The 13,522-nt window shown below is 28.5% G+C and overlaps 1 protein-coding gene across 1 annotated transcript in view; it reads left to right on the top strand.

Moving 5' to 3' along the window:
• Nucleotides 1-13,522, top strand: part of LOC129968187 (laminin subunit alpha-1-like) — a 214,944-nt gene continuing 201,422 nt past the window's right edge. Inside the window, exon 1 of the mRNA XM_056082039.1 lies at nucleotides 1-171. Coding sequence (XP_055938014.1) covers nucleotides 93-171 — 79 coding nt within the window. The 5' untranslated portion in view covers nucleotides 1-92. The remainder of the gene's footprint in view (nucleotides 172-13,522) is intronic.

Here is a 13,522-nt window from a genome sequence, read left to right as displayed (position 1 = left end):
TTACACTTGACTCGTAAAAAGGATTTACGTGAGTTCGTCACGGTTATCGGAGGGGTGTTGTTTTTCAGGTGTTGCTTCGGGTAGGAAGAATAATGGGGGTATTGAAATGCCCCATCCGTGGAGTGCCGCTGCTCTTAGCGATGGTTTGGATATCGTTTGCGACCGCGAAAGGTAATTGATGGTTTAATTTTTGATTATTTGTTTATTTATATACTATAACTTGCATGGAGTGCTACAATTTATGTTATGTGATATGGTTATTTAACTGTGATGTGTTTTTTTTAAATCTTATTTTTCAGTTATGAAAAATACGAAACTTGTTAATAAGCAATAAAAAAAAATTAGTTTCGCGGTTTTAATTTCGTTTCTAAATTCTGTTTGCTCTTCCGAAAAAAGAAAAAAGAAAAGAGATTTTATGTTCTGATTAAATAATTAATGAAGTTTCAGAAAATTTAGTTATATTTAATTAAGTTGTGCAACAATTTGTGTCAACGTTGTTTTTTTATTGAAATGATAATCTTAATTATTTTTGGGTATAAATATTAAGGAATGTGGTAAAAAAATTATTGCGGCAGACTGCGCAACCACAATATCACAGCTGAAATTTGTTAACCATGATTTCAGAAACTCGTTCAGCGATATAAAAAAGATGAAAATGCAAAATTTAAGAAAATGAAAATCCATTAAAATCAGGAATTGGATGCATGTATCTTTCTGAAATTTATTTTTATTGTATTTATCACACTAATCAAGCAGTATCATCTTTGAAAATGAGATTCAGATTATATGCTTTGTGTTATATAAATAATAAATGTTTCTTTTCTTGAAACTCAAAAACTTTTGCGATACATCATGCAGCTAATTATTTAGCTGCTTAGCAGTTAATTACTTCCGTTTTGAAATTCCATTACTAAATAGTACTATAATACGATACAAACGCCAAACTGTAATATATATATATATATATATATATATATATATATATACTTGTTAAAATTTGGGTTAAGCACGATTTGGCAGAGATATATGAAATCTGTACCATGTTGTTTAGTTTTACCCGTACTATTTGCCCTAATTCGGCCCTGTAATCATATAAAACAATGATTATCGCTGTATTTATTTCATGATACAACATTTTTAAAGCCAATAATTTATCTGAACAACCAAGAATTTCAGCCAACTATGCATATATTATTTGTATGTATATATTACATTCATATAAATCTTGATCTAAATTTAGTTATAAATTTTTACCTATCGTTATCTAACTAATGATTTGTACGCTTTCAAATAAATCGGACGTTTCATTTCTGAAAGAAAAAAAAAAGGCCAAATTAACAGCTTAAAATTTTAGAATGTATTTAATTAACTTATTTGAAGATAAGCAATTCCTGGTGCAAGATCTTGTAAAAATGACTATACCGTCCTATCTCTCAAGGGAACTGCATTTTCAAATTTAGATGGCCATTTCAAAATAGGTCACTTAGTCTTCCTTTTATGTATTTATTTTGACTGTTAAAATATGAATTAACCCTTAGCATTTATAGTCAAATTTTATGTTAATTTCGTTGTAGTTTTTTTTTTTTTTTTTTTCATTGCGAATTAGAATATAATAGAAATACAAATAGAGAATAGAAGAGCGATAAACTTAACCAGGAATCTCCCAATATTTCTATCACTTTTTATCGCCGTTTCTCTGTTAATAATCAAATTTAAATTAAATTCAAAACAGACGTTAAACTCTGCAATTAGACTGCTCATTTACTCTGTCCTTCTTCAACCAACTAATCCAATCTTCACCATGGATTTCATACATGAATTGTAAATCCTGTTTTAAAATGTAGATTCAACTTTTTTTTTACATAAATTTTAGTATGAAATAACAGTCATTTCACTTTTCCGTTACAAAAAACATATTTAATTAAAAAAAATGGTTACAAAAAAATAAAACTGATAATTAAAAATACTCAAACCTGCCATTTGTTTTCCTTTGAATTTTATATATTTTTTATATAATTGTTTAATAATGCAGTCCAACATTTCGTGGACTTCTAGATTTACTTATAATGAATTTAAACCTTACATAGTAAAGTGAGGTATTTCACTTTTCTTCAAACGAAATACACTCATACACACACACAATTTTTTTTATGCAGCTACAAAACAATTAATTTACTGCCACAATAGAGCGGACATCATGATCATGTGATGCACTGCGCCAATTTAATTTTGAAATCCATTGCACTTCATAATGAAAGAAAAGTCTGGGCTTTATTACAACTGAGAATTAACACCACGTAATCAAAAGTTAGATAATATGTGCAGTTACATTCCTTAAATGTAATGGCTATTGTATTTTATGAAATACAAAAAAACGAAGAACATTGATATTATTCAATAATTTAACGAAAATTATATAAAAAAGAGATGTTTAACTAGTAAATGCAACTCGAATCCGTTTTTTTGCATGTAAATACATAAATAATAATCAAAACATTGATTTAATGTGTTCCGCTTTTATTTGAACTTTGATTAATATGCGTAACCATGAACGGAGTTGGTAGATGTGATTCATTTATTTCATATGTTGCATATTAATCACATTTGGCAGTGAATGCTCATACTTATCATCAATAATGATAAAATCATACTTATCAATTTCATGGAATATTATATGTAATTATATCTAATAATAATATGTAAACAGAATATTTATCTGTTGTGTAATACGACAGATAAATAATGAATTCTAAACGGACAATTTTCATTTTAGCATTTTTTTAAATGGCAGTTAACCAATTAAATGATTGATGGTTTCAAAGGGCAATTATAATATTAAATCACAATACCCTTTCTAGTTTGTTTTTATTTATTGAAGAATTCAATTGTGAACGAAATTAATTTCCTTATTCTTTTAATTAAGATTTTCATAAGTTTATCAAAGAAGAATTAACAGAATATTTAGTAGTAATCAAATTTACTATGCATTATTTATTTACTATGCATTATAGTTGGCAAATGATAATATGAAAATGTCATAAATATAATAAAATGAATCAAATCATTTATTATTGTAGTATAGAAACAAATTTTAAAAAGTTTTATCAAAATACTTTTATTAATGTATTAAAATTCTACTACTTTTTAGTTTTAATATGTAATTTATTATTATAAACACTATAGATTCCTGAAATCAAATTTTCTTAAATTATCTTATAAATGAGTATCTCTTGTATCGAATCAAAATTAATGGAACTAGTCGATTAACTGACAACTAAGTTTTGAAAATATTTGAAACTAGTTGATATACCCGGTCTGTTAAGGATTAAATTCCTTTCAAGCGTAATATTCTTAATGCAGAAAGTAAATTTTCTGAAAAGTGATATAATATATAATCCTCTTTTCTAGATATATATTGAAATGAAAGAGATATTAAGAAAAACTGTGGCAGAGTAGCTCAAAGTCTTAACGTTATCCAGAAAAGTTTAAAAAGGTTATCTACAAAGTTTCTTATATCAAAATCATTTGCATTTTTTTTACAGAACTGAAAACAATTGAATGAAAAATTGCTTAACAATGAAACTATATCATTGAAAAAGAAGATTTTTTAAAATTTTTTGATGGTATGGATAGTATTCTGAATAATTTCCTCTAAATTTCTGTAGAAAAAAAGATATTTTTGAATTTCCCATGACCTGATACTCTGCGGTCTTTAAACATCTATTCGCATAGGCTTTACTTCATTTGTCGAAGTTTGAGCCTTCGACTTATGCCTCCTTTTAAACATTGTTAAGTCGCTAATTGTAAAAAATAAAACAAAAAAAACATCGACTTTGTAGAAAAAAAAAAAAAAAAGACATGCTTTAAAATAAAAGAAATTAGTGATAGAGCAGTTCAAAATTAACATTAACTGTAGCTTGTTTAATTTTTAAAAAAATAAATAAATAACAATTGAAAGAAATATTTTCGGAAATGTAATTTTTACCATCAAAGCGATAAAATTTGAATTTTAAATTTAATTGAATTGATTGAATTTTAAAATAGCACTAAAATATTTCTTGTAGTATTATTTCTCCGAAGTTACTGCAAAAAGTGGTTTGAAAATTGTCGGTTAATTGCTAATTAATAAGTATTTAATAAAATTTTGCATTTTGAAAAGTTGACAATACTCTTTCTCTTGTTTTAAAGAATAAATGTACAAACTTTGGTTAAAATTGGCTTATTTGTATAGGAGGAGATGTGTAACATACATGCATGTATAGCTTATACATGCAACATGCAACAATATATTTTATTTTATTTATATACATGCAACAATAAATTTTATTTGTATTCCCATTGAGAACAAACATATAAGTGCTCAAAATTCCAAAATTCACACAAATCATGAAGTGATCGAAAATTCTACTTTAATATTTCATCTTTATAAACATTAAATAGAAATATAGAAAGAAAAAAAAAAGATTATGACCATATTAGCAATTTTCAATTATCAATCTATAATCAATCTATTTTTATAGCAAATTCGAAAAAAAATCCTTCTTTAATTAATTTTTGATTTGAAACGATGAAATACTAAAATTACCCTTCCGAAAACTCCGAAGTTTTGAAGCCTGTTGTTGGATAAATGCGAACTATAAAATTAGTAAGTTATGATAAAATACTGTAAGATTAGGGGCAGACTAAACATGGACAGACAAGGGAGCTGCCTAGAGCCTCTAGGTTGTGAGGGAACTGCAAGCAAGTCTATTAAAAGACTTATAAATGAGTATAAAAAATACAAATTCATTAAATTATAGAATATTGGGATAATATTTTCAGTTTATCAAGAATACTGTTTTTTGAATGAAAGAATAATGTTTCTAATGTTCGTACGAAATTAGGATATTAAAAAACACCAAGCTCTTGTTTCAATAATATTGAAGTACTAGGGAGAACAGGCTTCGATCGACAGTTTTTTTTATAGTTATTTCTATTTATTTATTTTTGTAAAATTACGTTTTTTCGGAAAAAATATTTAGGTACCAATCATATACTGATTACATATGAATATTTTTCAATCTTACTACATATGAACTGGTCACTGGAATAAAAAAAATCATGCACGCAGTTAGTTTAACATGTTGTTACAGCTTCACGCCGATAGATGGCGTATCTGTCGAGTACAAAGTTTCTGTTAATTCTTTTTTTGTATCAGAACGTAGAGTGTGTAAGAACGATTCTGAGACCTAGACGCGGCACCAATTGTGAAAGGTGTCCTAATCTGTAACAGTCTACATGAAGTGGCACAAAAAATGTGTCCGAAAATAAAATGGTGTTCACCAGAAAGAATGAGTAATTATTTAAAGAGAATTACACATGTTATTAGAATTGGTTAACGCAACAATTGCATTGTTGCTATTGGATATGAGCCGAGCGCATTCGTATTCAGATAATGTCATACAGCGCCATCTCTCAAAATATTTTTTTTTTTTTTTGTGTGTGTGTGTGTGTGTGTGTAAAATTGTGTTTTTTCAGGAAAGGCACCTATTTAGATAAACTTAAAAAGCAAAACCTTACCTAAATATAAAATTTGAACCAAATCGTTTAAACAGTTTCCAAGATGCACGAAATAAATTTCAAGAATTGCTCGTTTAAAGTTATAAGATAAATTCATTGAAATGATTATAAATAACTAAAGAATTATTGCGTTTTCACCTAGGAAAAGTAAAAATAATTAATCAGAAGTAAATCATTAACAAGTTAAAAATATATTGAAATGAGAAACTAAATTGAACAATTTGCTTTAAGAGGAGCCTCGTAATATGCACTGCATAATGCCAAAAAAAAAAAAAAAAAAAAAAATGTCTGAATTCGCCATCAAGACAGACACCACTCAGTTAGGTTCATAATATATAAAGGCTGGTTAAATGTTGTAAATATTCCACAAAAGCCAGGACAAAACCAAAAGTTGAAACCATCCAAGTTAATCCCGGATGTCATTATTATTAGTAGCAGAAGGAGTCTACAGATAAAGGACGTACATTACGTTTCTTTTTTTTTTTTTTTTAAATCTAAACTTAACCGCCATTGTTGAATGGATATTTTATTTAAAGAGAAAAGGGATTTTTCAAAATTAAATTTATAAATTATTTTTTTCAATATAAATTATTGTTGGAGAAATAATTATCCCGCATATTTCATTCAAAATAGGACAAAGGGGGGGGGCAAAGAGTCAATAGATACCAATCTGGTTAATCCGAGATCGGGTCATTTAGGATTAAGATTACTACTAAGTTATTTTTTTTTCCTGGCTTTTATAATTCACAAAGTTTATATCTTATACCAGAAAGCATGCCAAGCCTGCTTAATAAATTAAGATTATTTTACAAGATCTTGTTCCATGAAAAGAATATCCCCCTCTCCGTTTGTTGAGGAATGCATTAATGTTAACAGAATTATCTGAGTCCAGAAAGACGGCTTACTCATTTAAATAAAGCCATAATTTTAGTTATCTTGTTTATAAATATGAATTCTTTTTGGAAAGATATATGAGGTATGGTATGTTGCAAATGGCGCTGATGGAAAACAGAAGATGGATGACTGCTTCGAACTCTAAGCCACATCTTTATCTATCTATAACCGTGAATGTTTTATGAGGCAGAATAATAAAGCTAGACTGTTCGGTATTCCGAGAAATAATTTTTAAAATTCTTCCCTTCAGATTTATAACCAGTAAGGTTTATTTTTTTATTTCATAGAACAGGATTCCTCAAACTATTCTCAGTGTTGACTCACATCAGCTGATTTAACTTTTAGAGATCGTTTTTTTTTTTTTTAACAGTGAGAGGTCAGAATTAGGTTTATAATCAAAGAATTTATCGTAAGGACGAAACTAAAGAATCTGATACATTTGCCAAGCTGAATTTTTAAAGGTGATAAACTGCCAAATATGGCAACCTAACTGTATTGCTTTATTATTATTATTTGGCGAATTTATTACTGTTTGCCATGATTTGATTGAGATTGGCGAAACATTTGTACCGTGTTCTTTAATTTTACAGAAGTGTGATAAATAGTAATGAAAGGAAATTTATGTAGATATATTTTTAGTCTATTATTTTTTGGTATATTTACTGAAATATTAAAAACCAGAAGACATTTTGACATATTTTTGTTTGCTATCTTTGAAAAATTATGAAAAAGCATTCTCTAACAACGTTTGGGTAAAACGATATTCAAGCATTCGACAATGCACTATCAATGCCGATAATTTAAGAATCACTAGAATAAAAAATTGGTTGAATATCAGCATTATTTTTTCCAGTATGTTTTGTGGTTCTTGTTGAAAATTTCAGAGTAATGCATTTGCCAGTGTCATCAATTGCATGCGGAATAAAAATACTGACTTTTAAGAAATTTCACAAGATATCACAAATTTTCTTTAATTTAGAGTCCCAAATGGTAATAATTTTGAAGAAATTAGAATAAATTTATTCAATAAAATTTTTGCCTAGTATTTAATTGATTGCTTTTCATTTAATTAATTGTTACTGTTACACTATTCTGATAATGTCCTAGAAATAGGCAATGAAAATTTTTGAAATCATTTTACAGCTCTTTTTTCAATGTTAGTAATAATAAATTACGTTGATTTCTGATAGAATAATATAGTTTTGATTTGCAAAACGATCATATGTTGCTGATATCTAAATACGAGGTAAGAGCTAAAAATTTTGACTCCCCTTATTACGAAGAGCAGATTAATTATAAAACCAAATTCTCTAAATTTAAAAAAAGTAGTTCATTACTTCGCATTTGCACTGAAAACAACAATTAAAATTAATTTGAAATCAGTACAAACAGAATTGGTTTTACTAGACGCTTGAAAATATCATTTTATCGAAACAGACGTGCAACAATTGAATCCCAATTCATCTTGTCAATATACGACGAAAAGAAAAAAGAAAAAAAAATCTATTACACATTTACCTCTAAATCTTTTAAGATAAGGTTATTGGGGTTAATCTTTACAAATTTAGACTAGGTATTGAATTATTTGCAAATGAAGATAATCCCGATTAATTCCCATAACATGCAGTGAAATTGAAGAACTTCAAGAAAACGAAGCAAAGTTCTGGTTGATTCTAAGAAACTTGTTCCTATTTGCAATATTCGTTCTAGATTTAGTTTACAATTTCATATAATCAAAGAAAATCATAGAAATTTAATTAATAGGAAGAAAGACATTACCTCATAAGAAGAGTTTAGATGTTTATTAAGGACTCGGGGAATATAAGTTAGCTGAGACTGTAAAGATGTTAAATGGATGTTAGACAAGAAAATTAATTAAAATTAAGGTTTCGGACAAGGATCCATTCATCAATGCTAAACGAAAATTTCTTTAGGGATAAAGAAGAAAATTAGATGAACTATTTTCAATTCTAGTTAGGCACTGCAGAATTAATTGCGACGCTCAAAAGATACTCCAAAATAGGCACTCAGCAAATTTGGGAACATAGGAAAATTCACATATATCATTGTTTCCATGTTACAAATTAGTAATTTTTCCCCTGTCCATAAAATGGTTCTATCAATGTTCTCCATGTTTTTTTTTTTTTTTTTTTTTTTTTGCTGAGTGATGGCCTTCCATATTTGGTATTGAGCCAAATGGAACAATAAAATGAAGTAAGACTTTTTTTAAAAAACAACTATATGGAGATTATTTTTGGAATTACATATTTTTACGGTAAAAGGATGTAGACGTCAGTCTTAGAAAGGTACATAGATACAAAGCATTAGTGTATTTATGTCTTTTTTGAAACCAATCAGGAAAACTAATTCCATGCCCCGGATGCCAAATACAACTACTGGAACACTGATGACAGCAGAAATATAATCATATTATGCCACCGTTGAGAAAAAATAATAAGTTTTCCATAAGTCATCCTAATATTTCAAATGCAAGTTACCGTAATTTCCAGCGTATTATCCGCGGCGGCGTATAATACTTTTAACTCTTGACAAAAAGAATCAGCATATAATCCGCTCCTACGTATAATCCGCGGTGGCAGATTATTAGTGACGATTACAGCGACGATTTTTATGTTTTTTTAAACAGATAATCCGTGAATTATACACAAACTAGGGTGTTATTATTATTATTTAGTTATTCATCCCTTCCGTTTTCGCTTTTGATTCCCACTAGACATTCTCCGCAGAATTCAGTTCTTTTCAGTACACATTTTTCATTCCTTTTCACACTAAAATGCAATAAATTCAATTCATGTTCGCGGAATACGACTTAATTTTTGATCGCGTTGTACAGCGTATTATGGTTGTGCAATATATTATGGTATTATGTTGTACTTTCATTGTACAACATAATCACAAGAATTATTCTGCCTCATCGTACCTTACGGAAAATACAGAAAGCCAGACAGCCAAACATAATAAAAGAGATACATTGATCTGTGCTAAATAAATACCATTGCGAGTAAATTATGAATAGATATTAAGGCAGAATATGTTCTCTCATCCTCACTGGTAATGTTTATCAGTCTTACCACTATGTTGCGCTCCCAGTTGAAGGCGAGTGCCAGTATATTCAGACGGATAGTATCTCATGTAGAGATATTATATAACATGCATTATTAATAATTGTGAAATCATACAAACTGTTTCCATAGATAAATGCACGCTAATAAATAAAATGCTAAATAAGTGAAAATTTCTTTTAACTTAATTTTAAATTGAGAAATGAACACCACTAAAATATAAATGCAGACTTTATTAGAAACGTAAATTATGATAATTATATTGAACAAACGACAATAACTAGCTTTGCTAATGACTTAAATCATATTTATGTATAGGCTAATATTATTTTCAAATTTTCACATTAATTAATTTCCAGTAGTTGAAATATTGAAACATTTTAATAAATTTCACTGGGATAGAACGAAGATTAATTTTTTTAATTGCGTTGTTTCCATTTTCATTATCAGTCAACTGAAAATATCACTAATAAACTACGCCTATTTTTAATTTAAGAAATAATTCCAAAGTAAATCATTATTGCAATCAATCATTAGTTTCATTCGAATCCTTGGTAAATTTTTATTCAATTTCTTTTTTCAAAATATGAAAAATAAGCTGATTTAACGAAGACCAAATTTAACATTTGTAATCAATATAAAATAAATATCTCTTCTTTTTCTTTTTTTTTTCATAGTATATTGCATTCGATATTTATCTAAAAGTTTGAGAGAAGAAGGTTTAATAATTATAGCTGTAAAAATGTGTTCCAACTCTTCTCTTCCGTTTTCGGAATGTAAAACAAAAAACAAAACAAAACAAAACTTTCAAGATTTCGATTTTTTTTTCAGTGTGGTCTGTAATTTTCCTTTTATTTTATAATTATATAATAAATGTCAAAATAAAAAAGTAAGAAGTGGAGAGGGGGAGGACTTAATACAAAGGCAAAAAGAAAGAAAGATAGTGTCAGAAGATGCTTAGGGTCAAGCTAATTTAAATGTAAGAATTCGAATTGTTTTTAAAAATCTTTCCGGTCATTAAACTTTAGTATAACACAATTATTCTGAAGAAATTGCTTGTTTGAGAAACACTGAAATTCAAAAAAATTTGGTTTAAAATTTTTGTTATATTATTATTTAAATCAGAAACCTGAAAGTAATCATGCCAATTTTTTTTAATTGTTTGCTGAGGAAGGAGGTTCTTCAAATAAACAGTTGAATGAAAAATAATAACAATTAGTTTGAAAATATTACTTCGATTGCCAGCTCTTTTTAAATAATTCAAACATAACCAAATAATAACTAAATTAAAACAAAAAAAATTTTGCTTTTTGAAATTCTGAAACAAAATATTTTTTTTATGTATATATATATGACGTACTTCCTGGAAATTTAAAATAACTCTGAAATTTTGAGAAACATTTTTAAGTTTCAATTAATTAAGCCATGTAATATTTTTCGTTAATATGTTTTATACAAGGGATGTTCAAATGAAAAGATACGAAACGTCGTAAAAACGTAACAGTTAACAGATTTGTCTATGCCGCTATGGGAGAACGTAGCATCTAGGGATGCGATTGGAGTCTCCGGTGTAGATCGGAGCATGCGCGGGTGCCCGCATGAGCAGGAGAGAGCAGAGGCTCTTATAAAGAGGCCGTCCAATTGGCGTCCGTCAGCTACTTGTTGAATTCCTCGAGTACAGAAAAACCATTAACTTCGGTGTGTACTGTGAGACTCTCCGAAGACTACGCAGGTCCATCAAGAACAAAAGACCAGGGCTACTCACGGAGGATGTGGTTCTGCTTCATGATAACGCCCGTCTACACGTCCCCAGGGTCACACAAGCGAAACTGGACAAGCTCAAGTGGGAGCAGCTTGACCATCCGCCTTATAGCCCTGACATGTCGCCCTGCAATTTTCATGTATTTGGTCCCCTAAAAAAACGTCTGAAAGGGAAGCGCTTCAACTCGAACAAGGACGCTGTGAAGGACTGGGTCTAGTCACGGCCACAGGAATTCTGGGAACAAGGAATCCTTCGGCTCTTTAATCAATGGGATCGTTGTGATCAGGCATATGGTATATACTTTGAATAAAGTCTTCATTTATACCCACAGTGCCGTTTCGTACCTTTTCAATTGAACACCCCTTGTATATTTTGGAACACGCACACTGTTCTAAAAAGTTAAAAAAAAAAAAAAAATATTCCCTATTTTGCTATGTTGATGAAGTGATGTAATTTTTTGAACTCGAATTCAAATAATTTTTCTGAGAAATATAACTTAGAAGAAGGCCGTGAAAGAATTACCGGATATACATTACCATCCTAAGGAAATTCTTTTTTAAGGAAAGGTAAATAAGAGCAATTACTTCAACGAATGCAGCACTGAATTTTATTTAAAATCCTATTATTTTATAAAACACATCATCCACATTAATATGTGTTATTTTTTATTTATTTATATTAATTTTATAACACAAATAAACTAAATTCCTCATAAATAAACTGATCTTGAATTTAATTCAATTTTAATGGTATAGCCATCTTAATCTTTTACTTACTGCCATTGTAATTCTAATATAAATCAGAATTTGTAGGTAGTATTATCAGACGTACTCATATCTTTTAAAAAGTTTATATTTAATTAATCAGGATTGTAGGAGTAAAGGTTAATAGAATCATTTGACTGATAAATATTAATCTTTTATAAACATTTTTTAATCTATATAAGAATTTGATATGGGAAAATATGAAAACAAGCAAAAATTGTGTTTTTTTTAATGATTTAATATTATTTAAAATAAAAAAAATTATCACAAAATATTTTTTGGCATAATTATTATTTCAAAAGTTACTTACCAAAAAGATAAGCCATTTTATTAATATAGTAATATTAATAAAATTGCTTATTAGACTGATCTTTTTTAATTGCTAAATTGTCCTCAGTAAAACAAGTGAAGTGAATAATTATGATATGAAATACTATATTATTTTGTTTTTTTGGGCCCTTTTAGGCTTAATCCTTTCTGGGGCCCCGGATGTATATTTCCCACCTATCTTTATATGAAATTATATAGAATGGCATAAGTTCTGAAAATTTTTCACTATGATGCTATAGTTCCTTATTTCACACAAAATGATGTGTCTTGATTTGTTATTTAATTATTAATTATACAATTAATTAATCAAATTATATTTATATAATAAGATAAATAAATCACTTTTCTTAAATCAGTTTCAATCCTAAAAATATTTTAATATGCCATGAATAGATAAAAAATGGCCTTTTAAGGGGTTAAAATATAAGGCAGAAATATCTTCTCTCTTGCCCATTTCTTGTTACATAACTGATAATGAATATGTAATATGTATACTATGCAGTAAACAATATGCTGCAGTTATTTCATTGAATCGAATTTGCTGTGAAAACTGGAATTCATATCTAAATTAGACAAAATTTTCAATTTTCCTGCATCAGAAGTATCTATATTTTCCCGACAAATATGTTGACATTGCTTAAGTAAAAACTCAACACATATCCTACTTCAGACAGACATGTTGAGAACACTTTCCTTATCAACTCTTTCTGTTTCCGGCCCATCTGTTGCCACATAACTAAAAGAAATGTTACCTCAGGAAGGACAAGTATGTCTTTATTCACCCTTTCCTGCACAAAAAAGTTTCTTTCGCATTCAGAAATTTCATCACGTATTTCTGGAAACTACCGGATGTACTGGATGTAATTTTTTTTTACTCGACCATAAATCATCTCGGATTGAGTGATGATTTGCTAAGTTTCGTATTTAGAGTGGGTTTTGGACATTTTTATGATATTTGTCAAGTCGCGAACGGATTTGATCATGGGGGGGGGATATGTTATATTGTTGCAGGAAATGTGTTTTTGCGAAGATTGCTGTGAAATAAATCTGAAAGAATTGCAATTTTTGTTTTTCATCTCATGAAAGGATTAATTATTTTTATTAATGGGACAAAAATTGCATTATTTACT

The sequence above is a fragment of the Argiope bruennichi genome, chromosome 5 (genome assembly GCF_947563725.1).
Source record: "Argiope bruennichi chromosome 5, qqArgBrue1.1, whole genome shotgun sequence".
In the NCBI taxonomy this organism is placed as follows: domain Eukaryota; kingdom Metazoa; phylum Arthropoda; class Arachnida; order Araneae; family Araneidae; genus Argiope; species Argiope bruennichi.
This window is presented reverse-complemented; position numbering and strand designations above follow the sequence as displayed.